At 40.1% G+C, this 15,462-nt stretch overlaps 1 protein-coding gene across 1 annotated transcript in view; it reads right to left on the bottom strand.

Annotated features, from left to right (window-relative positions):
• LOC136977275 (uncharacterized) overlaps positions 1 to 15,462 on the bottom strand; it is a 39,004-nt gene that overhangs the window by 16,165 nt on the left and 7,377 nt on the right. Inside the window, exon 2 of the mRNA XM_067272739.1 lies at positions 2,880 to 3,170. Within this exon, the coding sequence (XP_067128840.1) occupies positions 2,880 to 3,170 (291 nt within the window). The remainder of the gene's footprint in view (positions 1 to 2,879; positions 3,171 to 15,462) is intronic.

The raw sequence follows: 15,462 nt of genomic DNA, 5'->3' as shown, positions 1-15,462 counted from the left end.
AAACTACAAACAAATGAAATTCATTGACAATTAATCTCAATTCATTAGATTGGGATGTTAGATTAATTAACTTCATACAATTTAACTTTGTACACTTACAAACTGCTTAACTGCTTTTAATTATGAAGTACAGTAGAGCATCAATTATCCGACCCCCGATTAACCGACTTATCAGTTAACCGACCGCGTTCTAGTCGGTAAATTCAAATGTCCACTAGTGATGTGGCGTTACAATATTTGGTTATGTCTTGGCTACTTTAATATTATTTTTGTTAAATTTTTGCATGTTTTAGTTGGCAGCACTGGCTCGATCATGAAAGGGAGGCTAGTATTTAAACCAGGCCTAATACACTATACTAATAATGTATTTTTTCATACTTTTCGGTTGTCCGACTTTTCAGTTATCCGACCAACCCCAGTCCCCAATTAAGTCGGATAATCGATGCTCTACTGTATATAGTTAGTTAAAAGTTGGAAACGGCAAATTTTTTGCCAACACAGACTCCCCAGCCCTTCTCTTAAATCACACTTTGGTTTATTAGAAATACTTTTGTATCTTCAGTTTAAGTTTGGATATAATTAAAATCTAAAATTCAATACCAAAACAAGCAATAGATCACTAGAAATCAAATGTTTTTAATCTATCATCAGGATACACTTACATTAATATATGTAATTAATTAATACATAATAAAAATTATTTTACTTTCATTTCTAATATTAAGAAATTAAACAATGAAAAATATTCATTATAGCAACTGTAGACAGTGGTTTATAATCAATATAGACCAATAATTCTATTTCAAGTCATTGGATCAGAAAATACAATGAGATATTTTGAAGGTATAACCAATTTTCTCACTTCTACACAATGTCCTTCAGCTATTTTATAAAATTTTCTGGTAGAATAAGTCTCAAATAATTTTTTTTAGAAATTCTATTGAAATCTACAGGCACTTCAATATTTTGGAAACTTTTGAAAACACTTCAAAAACAATTTCTAAAAAGATTATTAATTTAAGTTTTAATAACGTTGAAGAACCTGCCATGCGCTGGATAGGATCACATAATGATCCTATCCAGTGCATGGCAGGTTTTGCTAGAAAACAGCGTTTAAAGGGAGGAGCATGGAGCATGCACAATACAAATATCCAGCTTTTGCACGTGTTAATATTCAGAAAAGAAATTCAAATCGAATGTTTATTCGAACGTTAATGGCCTATACGACAAAGCCTGGAGAAGAACCCAGGAGGGGCTGTGAAAACGTTTGCAATTCTAAAAATAGATCGACTCCGGTTAAAAGGTTAGAAGAATTTATTTAACTAATTCTCCAGTAGCTTATTATTTTGATAACAACTAACGTTTTCAATCCTCAGCTGGTCTTCTTCAGGTCAAACATAAACGTTGTGTTTTCAAAAATATTCTGTTAATTGAATGCATCTCCATGTTAAATTAGCTGCATGGCATTATTGTTATAAAGTGGGATACAAAGTATTAAACCCATTTCAAACAGTTAATTCTTTAAACTTTTAAACATTTTTTAAATGTTTTAATTTTGATGTTATTAAATTAATATCTGCCATGTGAGGACAAACGTTTTTCCATCTTTGAAATTAATGCTTCTCCCTTGTTTTTTGGCTTTATAAATTTCCAGCGATTCTAAGGCCCTAATGTTTTCCAATCATTTGGCTCGCATAATGATGGCAGCATTCTGTAGATCAGCCTGGATGTCACTGTATGAGGCATAAATAGCCAAGTTGGTGGTGAGCTTGTGGCTGATATCATAATTATGTTCAGCCAATCTCTTTTTTAGAGAACTTTTATGTTTGACCTGAAGATCCAGCCAAGAATCGAAAATGTTAGTTGTTATCAAAATAATAACCTACTGGAGAATTGTTTAGAAAGTACTATAAAGAAGGTTTGGTACTACATCCTTTCATTTCTGGTTGGTACAAAAGTCATAATAAGTGAAAAAGTGACCTGGCAAATAACTTTTTATTTTGGCAAATAAGTTGGTGATTACTATAAAAAATATAGGGCAACCCCTGATTATCATGTCTGCCATCACCAATCTCTCAAATTTTTTTTGGAATGTAAAAACTAATAGCATACTACAGATATTCATTACAAATATTTTGTTCTAAAATTTATATAATTATGTTAATTTGTAATAACATTTATTGTTCAAAATTCCAGAAGAAACATCAGGAAGAAATGCTATAGGGTAGATGTACCAGTTTTGGCCAGTGTAGTACCAGTTCTGGCCAGAAAACAAATTTAACTTAAAAATATAATCACAAATGAAACAAACTTTTATTGTTAACTGTGTGAACAGTTAACAATAAAAGTTTGTTTCATTGGACAGATCTGAATATGTGGTGATTATATTTTTAAGTTAAATTTGTTTTCTGGCCAGAACTGGTACACTGGCCAAAACTGGTACATCTACCCTACTAATAAATTCTTTATAGGCTAGACTCCAACCAAATGCCAAATTCTATCGGGCTAGATATGGCTAAATACTAAATAAATTATGCAACCAATTTGGCACTAGAGGGAAGTGTTAGGTGCCATCTCTTATTAAATTTAATAATTATAATATTTAACTAATTAATTTAAATAATTTAGAATGCTTTCCTCTAGTGCTAAATTGGTTGCATAATTTATTTAGTATTTAGCGATATCTAGCCTGATAGAATTTGGCATTTGGTTGGAGTCTAGCAATGTTATTTATATAAATTCTTTATAAATTTCCATTTAAAAAAAACCTGTCTTTCAAAAGAAATCTTTTATCATGCATCTTTTATTAATATATAATGCTTTTATATTTAAAGCACTAATAAAATATTGAATTTCTAATTTAAAAACAAAGCGGTTACCTGTTGTAAAATTCAAAATATTTGATTCATATCTGAAACCACTCTTACTGTGGCAGATCATGTGAAAATGATAAGTAACATTGAAACGAAGTCCTGGCAATCTGAACACATGGCCTTCAGGTAAAAAATTGGACAAAACTTGAACTTCGTCGAGTTCGTTTACAGGACCGTACACTAGTTCGCATGAAATCAGATTCTCTGATCGCACAGTTTTGCTATGCCAGTCTATTTCGACAGCCTGTTCTTCGATGTTATATACAGATACTTCTAAAGATGGAGCTGATGAATTTTCTATTTAAAAGAGTATTAAAAAATTAATTTGTAAATCAAAATTATATTTTAACTATTAAATTATACATTATTATTCTATATTAGAAAATATGTATTTAAACAGAAATAAAATTTTGTATAAAGAAATATTTATTTTTTAAGTTTTAATATTTTAATACAAGATAATTCTTATAAATATATATGCATTATTATCTAAAAACCAGTTATCAGGAAGAGAGAAAAGAAAAAACAAAAGTTTTGTTTTAAGTTAAACTACTTTTAATTATAAACTCTATTATGATTATAGAACTTGTTTTCAGCTTAATATACATAAAATAAAATTTTCAGACCTCACATTAAGTATTTATTATTAAATTTATAGATTTTTATATATTTAAAAAGTAATAAAATAGGCAAATAAAAAATGGAAAATTAAATTCCTTCATTCATTATAAGACTATTAGTAAACAGTTTATGGATTTTATATTATGATATATATATAAATACACACAAACTCAAAACATTGTTATAAAATCTTCTAAAAATACTATAGTCATTAAACAATCCAAAATTTAATTATAGAACATTTTTATATTACAATAAATTTTTCAATTATTTAAATGATGTTTAAAAATTATTACAATGTATAAACCAGTATACATATACACACACATGCACACACTAATATTTACATTAATTTATGAAAGAGAAACAGAGAGAGAGAGAGAGAGAGGAAAAAAAATTTAAGTTTTTATATTTCTCTTCCAGAAATTAATATTTTTCAATTGAAGCTGAATAGCCCATAAAAGCTACAGCATACATTGATATTTGTTTTAAAATTGTTAAATTTACCTAAGAAACAATTCAAATTGTAGAAGAAAAAGTTAATAGGGAAGATCCAAGATGGCGTACAGGTTTTGGCGCGACGTTCGAATTGTCAGGAGATTCGAGTGCTAGACTTGTGCTTTTTGGTTTCTCTCATTTTTTGGTTTTTGGGAGTGTGAAGTTTTTGGTGACCTTTCGACTGTTTGGTTTTTGCTCATTCCCAGCCAGTGATTACTTCCTGGTGGCTGGTGTCCCGAGTGGCGACTTCAGCATCGGAAAGGATTTCCGGAATTAAAGTATTTCTCAGCTTTCTCCCAGGTAGGAGCGCGATTCACGGGTCTAATCCGGTGTGGACTGCTCCATGGCTTCGGAGGCGTCCTCGCCCCTGCGCATTCGCCTCCGGCCCCCGGAGTCGGGCCCGGGGGGCCCCGCTCCCTCGGGTCTGCGGGTTTTGGCTCCTTTCGCGGAGGCAGATAAACTCCTCTCTATTCAGCCGTCCCTCCCATCGGACTTCTTGTTCACGATTTTCCTGGAGGGCCAGGGCCCCCTTCGTCGGTTACGTCCAGCCGAGCTACACGCCGCACTCCGGACGCGATTCCCATGCCCGGAACTCATCAAAAACGTTCGTTATTCCAGGAGTGGACTTCTCCTGTTGAAAACAAGGGACCTCTCCACCGCCCAAACGGCTCTCGCCCTGACGTCTCTTGGGGATTTGTCGGTGCGGGGCAGGTTGGCCCCGGAATGCTCCCAGACGGCGTATCTCTTGAGAGGAGTGGATGTCTCGCTAACCGTGTCCGAGATTTACGAAATGCTCATGGAGGCCATGTTGCCTGTTGTCGAGGTGCGCCGCTTCACGCGGAAAGACATCGACCGGGCAGAGATGACCCCTAGTACGACGGTTTACTTCTCCGTTGCCAGTGCGGACCCGATCGAGTCGGTGAAACTGTACTATCAGTGGCTTCGCTGCGAGCGTTTCTATCCTAAGCCCAGATTTTGCGGGCGCTGCGTTACTTTCGGCCACGCTCCGGCTTCTTGCCGTGGGCGCCGTCGTTGCCTAAACTGCGGGGAGGACCACGACCCCACGGGGTGCTCGCGCCCGGCGAGAAGTGCGTTCGCTGCAGGGGCCCTCACCGGGCGGACTCGTCCAACTGCCCGGCATACCTTTCCGAAGCATGGCTACTCAAATTGAGTGTTATCCACTGCTGCTCGCATGCGGAGGCTAAGCGTCTCCGGCCTGCGGAGCAATCATCCTATGCCCAGGCGGCGGCAAAGCCTAAACCCCTCCAGGTTCCGGAGGCCAAGAGTGGTCCCAGCGGTAGGGTAGAGACTACCCATCAGGCCGACTCAGCACGGGGCCCGGACCACCAATCCTTGACCCAGCGAATCGCCCAGCTGGAAGTGGCTATTGACTCGCTACAGGCAGAACTCCGACAAATTAGATCAGAATTTCGGTTTACCCCTCCCACTAGGGAATCGAAACTCCTTCTCCCCGAGGACAACTCGCTGCAACCCCAACAATTACCTACCTCCCAGGCTCAAAAACGTCCGCCGCAGCAGGAGGAACGCCCTACGCTCTCTGGCCCGCCTAGAAAGAAAAAAGGGAATAAACAGAGGAAGGCGGCCCCAAAGGCAACTTCCGATTCAGACGGGCCAGCATCGGACATGGACCTTTCCTTCCGCCTGGCCCAACCCGGACGGTATCGTTGGAAGACTTTGGCGCTGCCAACCCAGCGGAAAAGGTAAAACTTCGTCACCGTCAGTCAGCGCAATCGGCACATAATGCCTAGTCCGGCCCAATTCAATTCGGCCCTTCGCATCGTTCACTGGAACGCCCAAGGCCTACGCGCAAAAAAGGACCTTCTTTTGGCGGAACCATGGCTCCGCGGGGTAGACGTCCTTTTAATCCAGGAGACGTGGCTTGTCCCGTCAGCCTCCTTCTCCCTCCCTGGGTTCACCATTTTCCGGTGTGACCGACCCAATTCCTGCGGCGGCGGTCTTTTAGCGACGGTGGCAACGGCCATTCCCGCGCGCCTCCTTCCGGCCGGCCCGGGAATCGCGGGCCTGGAGACCCTGGAGCTCAGGATCTTTCTCCCGGGGGGCCCTTTTTCCCTCGTGAACGTCTACGCCCCTCAAGGCGTTCAGCCGGACATGGATCTAGACGCTTTGCTTCGGGACGGCTTTCGCCCTCGGATCATCTGCGGCGATTGGAACGCGCACCATCCTTACTGGGACGATGGCTGCACCCACCCCGACATGGCGGGACGCACGATCTTCGATTGGTTCTCCACAGCAGACCTTTGTTGCCTGAACTCGGGGGTTCCTACCCAGTTCAGTGCCTCTAGCGCTTCAGCCCTCGACTTATCATTTTGCTCTCCAGACTTGCTCGGCTCGACTACTTGGGACGTCCTCTCAGACACTCTATCAAGCGATCATGCCCCAGTCTCCCTTACCATTACCGCTCTAGCACACCGGCAGGGGCCTCGGGTACGTTTTCGCTGTAGTACTGACTGGTCTGGCTTCCCCACCCGGTTCGAGAACTCCATCTCTTCTCTGGCCCACCGCCCCCCTTCGTACTCCCAGTTCGCCGGCCTGCTTCGGGAGGCTGTGGAGGACTGTTCGGTGTGGCGCGCCCCTCCTCCCCCTGGTTCCCCACCTTGGTGGACTCCGGCGTGTAGCCTCCTTCGGGCTAAGAAACGAAGGGCATTTCGTAAAGCCCGCCAATCTGCCTCCTTGGCCCTTTGGACTCGCTACAAACGTCTCAGTGCCCTGCTTCGCCGGCAATCTCAACAAGCGCGTCGGGAGTGGTGGGGCCGACTCTGCTCCTCCCCTCCTTCTCTGTCCACGATCTATAGGATTTTTCGCTGCCTCCGCACGCCTGCGGACACGCCAATGTCTCACCTCATTTTGTGGACGACGGAAGAGATCACTTTGCCAGCCCAGCAAGCAGAGGCGCTGGCCGCCTACTTTGGTCGGAACCGCCCATCGGGCGCATTCGCTCCAATCACAGCGAACCACAACGACTAGCTAACCCTAGAGGATGGCTCGTTCCGTCCAGCGGAGTTGCTTCGGGCCCTTCGGGGCCTTCGCCCAACCACTCCGGGCCTGGACCGCATCCAGGCCCAGGCCATTCGTGCACTCCCCCCGTTGGGCCTCGCAGCCCTCCTGGCGGCCTTGAACAGAGCATGGTTGGTGGGGACATACCCCCAGGAGTGGAAGTTAGCCCATATAATTCCTATTCGAAACCGGGCCGCCCGGCGACTAATTGCGCCTCCTACCGGCCAATTTCTCTAACTTCCCATATGGCCAAGCTCTTCGAACGAATGGTTCTGCACCGTTTCCATATTTCTGCGGCTAGTTCCACCTTTTTCCACCCACACCACTTTGGGTTCCTGCCCTATCGGGGTGCAGAGGAAGCTTTGCTCCTCCTTCACCATCAGGTCACAGTGGCTCGGGCCCAATGGAAGTGGGTCTTTATGTTGGCCCTCGACTTGGAGGGGGCCTACGACTTGGTCAGCCAGCAGGGCCTCCTGGCCAAGATCCGGTCTTATGGCATCGGGGGCAGGTTTCTTTCTTGGCTCAAAGTCGTTTCTACTAGACCGCCAATTCCAGGTTCGCTGGCGTGGTATCCTCTCCCATCCCCACCCGTTCCAGCAAGGAATCCCTCAGGGGAGTGTACTGGCCCCCCTCCTGTTTACCTTATATATGGCCGACCTCTGGAGGGCTATTCCACCGGATGTTTCGGTGATAGTATATGCCGATGACATCTTTCTCCTCTCTGCTAGCTCGAGCCCTACCAAGGCCCACGCCCGCGCCCAACAAGCTTTAGACCACTTGGAACATTGGGCGTCAAGGTGGAGCATGTCCTTTTCTGCAACCAAGAGCGTGTCTATCGATTTTTCAGCCAAAACCAATCGCTCACCTTTATCTTTCACCCTCAGTTTGGGGACCATCCCCCAGCAAAGGGTAGTCCGGGTCTTGGGCCTCCAACTCTCACATACTTTCACTTGGGACAACCATGCCCAATTCCTCCAGACCAAACTAACGCGGTCCTGCTCTTACTTAAAATACTTTGCTTCCTGCCGGAATGGGGCTCGGACCGCCGACCTCTTGCGCCTTGTCTACTCGGTGCTTCGCCCAACGGTGAAATTTGGCACCCCGCTCCTGGAGAGGGCTCCACCCTCCAGCATTAGCCGTATGGAGCGCCCATTACACGAGGCCCTTCGTACCGCACTGGGGGTCCCCAAATCGACCCCCCTGATCTCCCTCTACACGGAAACCGGGTATATTCCACTTCAGCTTCGCCTTCGCCATAGAGCGATAGCGCATGCGGTAACCCACTTATCTCGGGGTCCATCAAGCCCTCTGTTCCACCTTTTCCAGGCGACTCCCAGACTAGCCTCTCACCATTGGCGCCGTTTTCAGTCTCCTTACGTCGACCGGGTCTTCACCCATTTCGCTAATGAGAGTCTCCCAGTCGCCAGCTTTACCGCCAGAATTTCCACCCCCCGTGTGCAGATCAGGTCCGGCCCAAGGTCCACCTCAATGAGTGGTCCGCAGCGATTGCGGACCACGCTAAGGGCTTGAAAAGCCTTTACTCCGAGCTCCACGCTAAACTATGGTACGACAGGTACTGCATCGGTACCGATGCATCGAAAACTACTCTCAGGACTCAGATCGGCATCGTCATTCCGAACGATGGTATCCGGGAGACTTGGCGCCTCCACGACGCCTGCAGCGTTTTCACGGCAGAAGCAATCAGGATTCAGCGAGCGCTGATGATCGCCTCCCAATATAATCGTCCGACTGTAATCTTTTCAGACAGCCACTCCGTTCTGCAGGCAATCGCGAACGTCTCCTTCTCTTCGACGGCCATCATCTCAGACATTGCATCTATGGTCAGCAGGTTCCCTGCCCCCCTGGACCTCGTATGGATCCCAGGACATTCGGGCATTCAGATTAACGAAGCGGCCGATAGGGCAGCCAGTCACGCCGATCTTACTGGCTCCTGGAGCCGCTCCCTGACCCCGAGAGACCTACGACGGCTCAACAGGGACAAGATCGTGCTCGCCCTCACCGACAATTGGTCGGCAGCTCTCCGGCACAAGGGGAGGGATCACCTCCGGCCGTTCTCCCCTTGGCCCTACCATCTGGCCTCCTCGCGCCGTGTGGAATCGCTTTTGGCGAGGCTACGTACAAATACGGCGCCTCTTCAATCTTTCCTTTTTTCTTGTCACCTTAGCCGCTCACCGGACTGCCAGCACTGCGGGCAGGATGAATCCCCCGATCACTTCTGGCTGGTGTGTCCGGCATACAACGAGGCCCGTCGGGAGTTGGGCCAAGCCCTCTCTTTGGACCTTCACCAGATTCATCACCTCAGCCAACTTTACTGGCCACACGCGGGATTAGACCCGCGCCACCACATCTCAGCCCTTGAGCAGTACGTATATAAGACCGGCCGCTTCGCCTAGCCACCAGGCGGCGCATCGGAAGAAAAGCCGACAACGGCCACACCTTCCAACATAAACCCGCGAACAAGAACAAAAGTTAATAATATTAACTGTTATTCACATTAACTATGCATAAGTTCATCACTTGAAAACTGAATTTACCTTAAGTAAAGGCATGAAATTTTGTATGCAAAACTCATTTTTTTTTTTTTATAAAAGTTTATTGAAAAATTCCCAAATTTTTATCATACTTGTCATACAATGCAATATTTGGAAACACCACTAAAAATCACTGTTTACATTTAAAAGTTTCAAAATAAATGTGTGATATTACTATTTAATATGAAGAAAAAAATCCAACATTTTTATCAAGGTTTAAGCATAAATAATATTTAAAATAATAATCCAGGACATTAAAGTTCATTAAAATCACAAACATAGACTATCCAAAATGGCATTTTCACTCGCTCCTGGTGTGAAAAAGGACAAGTGAAGACATCATTTTAGATATTCTACATTCCTGATTTTAATAAGAAATAATAATTAGTTTCTTTTTAATGTGTATCAAAGAAAGTTAACTCTTCAAAAATGTGTTATTAAACTGAAAATTAAAGATTAATATAATTATTATTATGTGGTAATTATAAACTTAGACAATCTTCAAAATAAATAAATAAACTAAAAATAGAATACAAGTTATTGTTTAGTTTAAAACAGAGGTTGCAAACTTATGCCTGTTCACCTCAAAATCAAATTTAATTCACTGACCTCTTTCTATACCAATGTAAAATATGAATAAACTAAAAATAGGATAAAACTAAAAAAAAATTAAATAGGAAGTCCATTTCTTTTATTTTAATAATAATAGAAATAAAAAAAATACTAAAATTTAAAGTTATTAATATAAAGTATATTATTGTGATACATTTTAATTTTTAATATTTAGAAAAAGAACTTCATTCTTTGATCAAAAAACTATTATTAGTCATATCAATGACCTCCAGGTAAATCAATTAGCACCCTAGAGACTCTTAATGAATAAAAGGCCCATTTTTGGTCACACTGAAGTTTTGGGATCTGACAGAAATACAGGCTTGTATATTCAGTTATACCACATGCAAAATACATTAGATGCTAGTCTCTTATACACTTACATCTGATCCAATGTTTTTATGTGCAACATAAGCCACTATTGCCATTGGATACCAAAACTTTGCTATTAGCAAAATGATACGAGACTAGGCCCTGTGGATGAGATCCCTTGATTTAAATGGATGGCATTGTAACTGTTTGCAGAATCTTGGAGCTCCGTAAGAAAATATAAATGGAATTAGAGCCTTTTTCATATTTCTTGCCTTTTAAAGTTTATTGCTTTTAGGGTTTCACAAGAGTAATATTCAAACACAAAGGTTCCATAGATATTAAAAGACTGAGTACCTGGTTTAAATTGATGACAATTCAAAACTGAATACTCACAACTGAAATTGTAAATATAAACTGTTGGTTGTTATATACTCAATATTTGTGTCTTTTTATAAAAATGATTAAAAGTATGATATATCTTTCACATAATTTTTTTTTAAATAACAATTTTAACATATATCATTAAAATAATTCTAAATTCTAAAAATACATAAAAATTCTAAATTCTAAAATTATATTTGAAGTGCGACATTAAATATATTCAATCTAAAATTAACTTATTTACAATTTGTAATATTTGAGATAGAAATTTATGAGATTAAAAAATGAAATTCTTTTTACAATATCATTTTTCTTTTATTTTAAAACAAAGGATATTTGTAACATTCCTACTTTTTAAAAAAATGAAGTTGTTAAAAATATATGTGAATTTAAATCATTTTCCTTAAGAAATTTCTCATATTTGTTTACTTTTGCACAAATTTAATTTTTTAACTCTATGTTACTGTCTGAAAAATTATAGAATTATTCTGTTTTATATGAAACTTCATGGAAAATGTTTGTTTGTTTACAAAAGCTATTTTACAGTGTTCTATTGACCTGCCTTACCTTCTTTTTACTTTTAAAAAAGTAGTAAGATGTTATATGGATTTTTATTACAGGGAAAAAAACAGAATATTTTACCCCTGTAATAAAAGAGATGGAGAAGGAGAGAACTAAAAAACTACATCTTACTACTTCAATATTGCAATTTTAAAACAAATTTAGTTAGTTCTCTCTCAGTTAATAGCAAAGGAAATTCAGTTTTTTGAGAGTGAAAAAGTTCAGATACAAAAAATCACAGAATATTCAAAGAAACATTTAATCCTATTTATCCAAACATTTCATATTCAAAAACCTCCTTTACTGAATTTTCTTCACTGATAAACTGTGTAGTGTATGCTTTTTTATATATTGAATCTCACTCACATTTTTATAAAATATAAAAATAAACTATGAAGTGTAATTTAGCTAAGGAATAGTTACAAATAAAAAATATTTGTTGTTATTGAGGAAATGTCAACTAAAAAAAACTAACTGAGAAAGAAAACAAGATCCAAGTGAAGAACAAAAATAAATAAATAATAAAAAAAAAAAAATCTCAGGAGAGAAGGTTAAGGAAGAAAGATAATTAAGTATCCATAGCTATTGCCAATTTTAAAGATAAACATGTAATAATTCAAATAGTATTATTTAATAAATTTTTTGGATAGATTCCAAGCAAAGTTCAGTGAGCGATTTTTGATTTAAGCAATAATATTGCCAAAGAAACAAAATATATTTTTAAATAAAAATGAATTTATTATCTGAATGAATTTGCTAAAATTTAATATAATAAAATACTCTAAAATTAATAATTTAATTAAAAATATGTAATTAAAATTGACCAAAATTTATTTCATTCATATTTGTGCTTTTTTCCTTTTATTATTAGTAATTTCAAGACTATACAAGATTAAGAACATAAATTTATGAAACATTTACAACCTGCTACAATTTACTTCCAGAAGATTTATTTCCATAAATTCTCTGGCTGATGATGATATACAGAATTCATTAATGTTACAGGAAATTACCTATCAAATCTTATTAATCTTTTATTGTTTGTATGGTTTAAAAAAACTAAAGCAATTTACTTTTTATTTATCACAATCACAAAGTTATTCACTCACACAATATTGAATTTATTAAGTAGTTAATTTGAAGATTATATTCTGATTTATTCTATTTTGATTAAAAAAAAACAGACAGATTATGTTCAGAGAAGTTCAAATAATAGCATATTTAATTATCTTGAATAACATGAATCAGGATATATTACATAATTAATTTTAACTCTATAATAATATAGACAGGAATTTGCCTGTCTATATAATTATACACAGAATAAAAGCAAAAATATGAATGGTTAAAAAGATCGTGACAATGGGAGACTAACAAAATTTATACAGAAACTTTAATGTTTCAGAAAGTTATCTAATTATAATTTTATTATAGTCATAGTCATAATGAATTACAACCTTTAAAAGCTATAAATTCATATACTCATATATTTCTAAACATAATAATTTTATAAATGGATACAATTGTTCCAATAATTAAATTTTGTTTAATTTATATCTTACTCATCAAATATTTTATTAATAGACAAATTCCATTACTAGATATCTACTAATATTTTTCAACTAATGAAATATAATTTCATTTCCTGTTTTTACCATATTATTCTAAATAAATAATAAATTGAAAAATTACTCTTTATGAATAGGCCTACTGATCATTTTCCTCTTTAATCATGGAGTATATCTTTTATAATGAAATAATATCTTTCGGGATTTTCGTCTCAAATCAAATAAGAACTTAAAAAATATTTGTGTTTATATATTTAAATTTAAAAATATGATCTTATAAAACAAAGTGAAAAGAGAAATTTTTATTTTCAAAAATTAAAACTTTCTGTTTTTAAACTTTTCATTTATAATTGATCAAGAAAGTTTGGGGTTCTAGATGAAATAACTACAGAACTTGACGGATAAAACAAATTTATTTGTAGCTCTAGTACAGAGAGTGTCAGTAGTACCATGCACGTGGTCAGAATGGCTGACCAGGAGACAAAGGGCAAAATCTAGGGGCACGGTAAGTGTTGCCAGGTTGGCCACATACTCCCTCCCCAGTGACAACGCTCAGGAACTTTGAAGGGAAACGTACAGTTCGTCCGGAACGAGTTGTCCGTGGGCAAGGTGCCTTGATTTGTGTGGTCTCATCCGGCGGGTGATCATTTCTATCCACAGGTCCATTGTCACTGCTGGAGGATGGCAGAGAAGTGGTTGTATCTTTAAGAAAGAAGGCGGGTTTGAGACGGTCGATTGAAACAGTTTGTTTCCCACGAGGTGTGTCTAAGTCGAAGTGTTTCTCTGAGCGTCGTAAGACATGGAAAGGGCCGTCGTAGATTGGTTGTAGTGGTTTTCGTGATGCATCATGGCGCACGAAGACGTGCGAGGCATTCATCAACTCGGGGTGTAAAAATATATTCTTAGATGAGTGGTGGACATCTCTGACCGGGCGGATCGACCTCATATGATCCTTCAACCTGCAGATCAAGGTAGGAAAGTTGTCGGTGGAAGTAGTCTCATGGTCGACGAGGAGGTCAGAAGGCAGTGCAATGGGTTCACCATACGTGATCTCTGCTGCTGTAGTGTTGTAGTTGGGGATGACATAGGATCTTAGCCCCAAGAGGATGGTTGGGAGTTTAGCAACCCAGTTATCAGTCAGTTGAGCTCTCAGCGAGGACTTCAGCTGACGATGCCACCGTTCAATTTTCCCATTTGCAGCTGGGTGGTATGCCGTTGTTTTAATGTGGCTAATTCCCAGGGCTTTGGTGAGATCAGCAAAAAGTTGGCATTCAAACTGGCGACCCCTGTCAGTGGTTATAATGCGTGGTATGCCAAACCGTGCGATCCATGTAGAAAGGATTACATTGGTTATAGTCTCAGCTGAGATGTCTGCCACCGGTATGGCTTCTGGCCAACGTGAAAATCTGTCTATGATTGTGACTAGATAGGTAAAGCCTTGGCAAAATGGCAAGGGACCCACTATATCCACATTGATGTGAAAAAACGGCGATCGACTTGGCTGTAGGTCCCCACTGCACTGTTAGTATGTCTTCCTACTTTGACTCTCTGACAAGGAATGCAGGTTTTAGCCCACAATCTGACATCTTTCCTTATTGATGGCCAAATAAAGCGTTTGCTGACCAGGTCCACTGAACCTCTCATTCCCGGATGTGCTAACCCATGTAGGGAGTCAAAAACTAGCCGGCGGTACTGTTCAGGTACATAAGGCCTGTATTTGCCTGTTGAGATATCGCATGTCACTTCAATGCCGTTATCGAGGCAAACCTTTTGAAATTTCAGCGAACATGTTTGTGATTGTTGAAGTTGAGCCAGCTCTTGGTCCACAGCTTGTGCAGCGGCAATATCTTCCAGGGGTATTCCTGTTGGGAGAAAAATGGAGCTAATTCTTGAGCAGACATCTGCAGCTACGTTATCCTTCCCTGGTATGTACCTGATATCTGTGGTAAATTGGCCAATGTAGTCTAAATGACGGAGTTGGCGAGGGGATGCCTTATCTGAACGTTGCTGGAATGCGTAGGTTAGGGGCTTATGGTCAGTATATATCGTGAAATTTCTGCCTTCTAAAATGTGGCGGAAGTATCGCACTGCTGAATATGCCGCTAAAAGTTCACGGTCATATGTGCTATAGTTGACTTGTGGTTTGGTTAGCGCTTTAGAAAAGAAGCCTAGAGGTTCGACAATGGACCTGTTCTTTTGTTGAAGAGCTGCGCCTATTGCGAAATCTGATGCATCCACCATCAACATCATTGGAAGATCAGTGGAGGGATGGGCCAAGAGGCAAGCACCTGCTAATTCCTCTTTAAGTCGTTCATAGGCTGCGATTGACTCTGGGGTCAATTGCACTTTTCGTTTATCTCTTTTCCTGGTGTCTTTGCACAAATCAAAAAGAGCTTGTTGCGTGCGTGCCGTGTTGGGAAGTGAGCGTCTATAAAAGTTGACCAGTCC

Source organism: Centruroides vittatus, unplaced genomic scaffold (assembly GCF_030686945.1).
Source record: "Centruroides vittatus isolate TY-2023 unplaced genomic scaffold, ASM3068694v2 contig_453, whole genome shotgun sequence".
Lineage (NCBI taxonomy): Eukaryota > Metazoa > Arthropoda > Arachnida > Scorpiones > Buthidae > Centruroides > Centruroides vittatus.
The sequence above is the reverse complement of the archived record's forward strand: the minus strand, read 5'-3'. Positions and strand labels throughout refer to the sequence as shown.